Raw genomic sequence first — 2763 nt, forward strand, 5'->3', positions numbered from 1 at the left:
GCAGTCCTGGCTGAGCCTTGAGATGATCAAAGCTCCTAATATCATTTTATCAAAGATTCGGTATCAGAGCCATACAGCTAGGTCAACTCTCAATTTCTTTCTTTTTTCCCTTTCCCTCCCTCCCTCCTTTCCTTCCTTCCTTCTTTCCTTCCTTCCTTCCTTCTTTCCCTCCCCCTATCTTTTCTCCGTGCCAATAATACAGGGGCTTGAACTCAGGGGGCCTGGGATCTGTCTCTTAACTTTTTCACTCAAGGCTAGTGTTCTATCACTTGAGCCACAGCTTCATTTCCTGCTTTTTGCTCATTCATTGGACATGAGCGTCTCATGGACTTTCCTGTCCTAGAATGGCTTCAAGCTCCTGAGTGGTCAAGATTACAGGCCTGAGCTCCTGGCACATAGCTTTGCCCTTCTTTTCCCTTTCTGCTCTGCTCTGCTCAAGATTCTAAACTTGAGAAATAATTTTTCACACAGTAATAAATAAATAAGACAAAAGGTAATTGCAATAAATTACTGTTGATAATATGATGCCCATTAAAAATGCCTGAAGTGGAGCTATGGTTCAAACGGTAGAGCTCTAGACTTGAATGAAAAAGATAAGGGACAGCACTCAGGCACCTGTGAGTTCAAGACTCAGTACTGGCACACACACACACACACACACACACACACACACACACACATCCTAAACCCAGATATAAAGCACCAATGGTACGATAGTATAAAATTTGACAGATTATGACCAAAGCTCTCAAACCTCAATGGCATGAACAATAAAAAGTTTATTTCTCAGCAGAGCTTTGTATTGGTCGTGGTCAGATGAGGCTCCTCTCTGTTCTTCTCCAAGTTGTCTTCACTGTAAATGGAGGTTTACCATGGCTGCCTCCTGACACACTCTCCTTAACGGTGGCAGCAGGAAAGAGACTCTGTGTCATGTTCTGGAAGTTCAATGAGGCCTGACATTGACACTCATCAGTTGCTCTCAGAAACCACTGGCCACGGAAATGGAACTGTGGCTCAAGTGGTAAAGTGCCAGCCTTGAACAAAAATGTGAATGAAAGCTCAAGACTCTAAATTTAAGCCACAGTTCTCACCACCACCTACCACCCTCAGCCAAATCATGGGCCAGAATGAGCCCCTGGCCTGTCCCTGCCTCAAAAGACCAGGTGATGCCATGTCCCATGTGCCTGGAAGGAGAGAGAGCCTGATGCTGGTGAGCACCAAAGACTATCACATGACCCATGCAGTCTATGGCTTGCTGTGTTTTTCTATTGCAGGCCTCGTCAGAGAAAGGCGATGGCATATTTCATTACATTTTTCATGCTGGTTCTTAAAGAAGTAAAAAATTCCCTTCTTTCCAAAATTGGTCGTGACATCTTTCTGATCAACAGAGTGAATCTGGGGATCTGTGAGGTAAATGAGGCCTTTGCCATTACCAGTCACCCAGCCTGAAAGAGAAAAGAATATATTTGTCTATAAATGGTAGCCACACATTTTAGAGGCAAAGAAAGAAAAATGCACACACATGCTTAAAGAGAGTCTCTAAAATTTGGGTTTATACCGTGGTTTAAGTTTAGTACATTCCTCTTAGGAGTTTTGGGTTGCCTTTAAAATTTTAAGCTTAAGAAGGAGAATTGATTTTGCCACATTTATTTGTCATTTATGATCATCTCAAGGAATTAGTAGCAATAAAATGCACTTAGAATAATGATTAATATCACAATATTGAGTTGGGCACTGGTGGCTCACGCCTATACTTATAACTACTCAGGAAGCTGAGATCTGAGGATTGGGATTCAAAGCCATCCCAGGCGGGAAAGTCTTTGAGACTCTTATCTCTGATTAACCACCAGAAAACCTGAAGTGGAGCTGTGGCTCAAAGTGGTAGAGTGCTAGCCTTGAGCAAAAGAGCTCAGAGACAGTACCCAGACCATGAGTTCAAGCCCCATGACTGACCAAAAAAAAAATCACAATAGAATACTTATATCACAGTTTGGAAGTTCTTTAGTGCTTTATCTGTCCTTAATTTATATATTCATCCATTCATTAGTGGGTATTCATGAAGTGTAGACACTGTACCAACAGAGTGTTGCTGGTGATGGATATGCAGTAGTAACAAGCTAGTCAAACATCTTTGTACTCACTGAAATAAAGTTCTTGTAAAGTGGAGCAGATTAATAAACTATAATCAACATAATGTGACCGATTATAAATGCTATAGATGGAAACAAAGTGGTCATTATTAGAAATAATTATAATAAATCTCATTTGTCATTTACATAAAGGGAAGAATGTTTGTTAGTAAGAATTCTTATGAGCTAGAGGCCAGTGGCTCACCCCCATAATCCTAGCTACTTAGAAGGCTGAGATCTAAGGATTGTGGATTGAAGCCAACCCTGGGATACAAATCAAGAGACTCTTATCTCCAATGAACCAACAAAAAGATAGAAGCAAAGGTATGGTTCAAGAGGTAGAGCACCAGCCCTGAGTAAAAAAGCTAAGTAATAGTGAGAGGCTCTCAATAGTGAGAAGCAATTCTAAATAGAATTGTAAAAACTCAAATATTAATGTAGATATTTTTTAAAAGTCAGACTTAAGTATACATAGTTTTCTATTTCATAATGATCTCAATTCTGATACTCTGTATCATACTTGAAATAAGAATAAAGGGCTACAGAATAGAAAAAATGGATTTAAAAATACAATAATAGGAAATCTACATTAGTTTTTGTGGAGCCGCTAGAGGACTCCCTTCTTCCCCCCCCC

The 2763-nt window shown here is 40.3% G+C and overlaps 1 protein-coding gene across 1 annotated transcript in view; it reads right to left on the bottom strand.

The window, feature by feature from the left end:
- Positions 1–767: 767 nt before the first annotated feature.
- Positions 768–2763, bottom strand: part of Alpk1 (alpha-kinase 1) — a 67623-nt gene continuing 65627 nt past the window's right edge. Inside the window, exons 11-12 of the mRNA XM_013023736.1 lie at positions 2650–2668; positions 768–1470 (exon numbers count right to left, since the gene is read on the bottom strand). Coding sequence (XP_012879190.1) covers positions 1246–1470; positions 2650–2668 — 244 coding nt within the window. The 3' untranslated portion in view covers positions 768–1245. The remainder of the gene's footprint in view (positions 1471–2649; positions 2669–2763) is intronic.

This window comes from Dipodomys ordii, unplaced genomic scaffold, assembly GCF_000151885.1.
Source record: "Dipodomys ordii isolate 6190 unplaced genomic scaffold, Dord_2.0 Scaffold70, whole genome shotgun sequence".
In the NCBI taxonomy this organism is placed as follows: Eukaryota; Metazoa; Chordata; class Mammalia; order Rodentia; family Heteromyidae; genus Dipodomys; species Dipodomys ordii.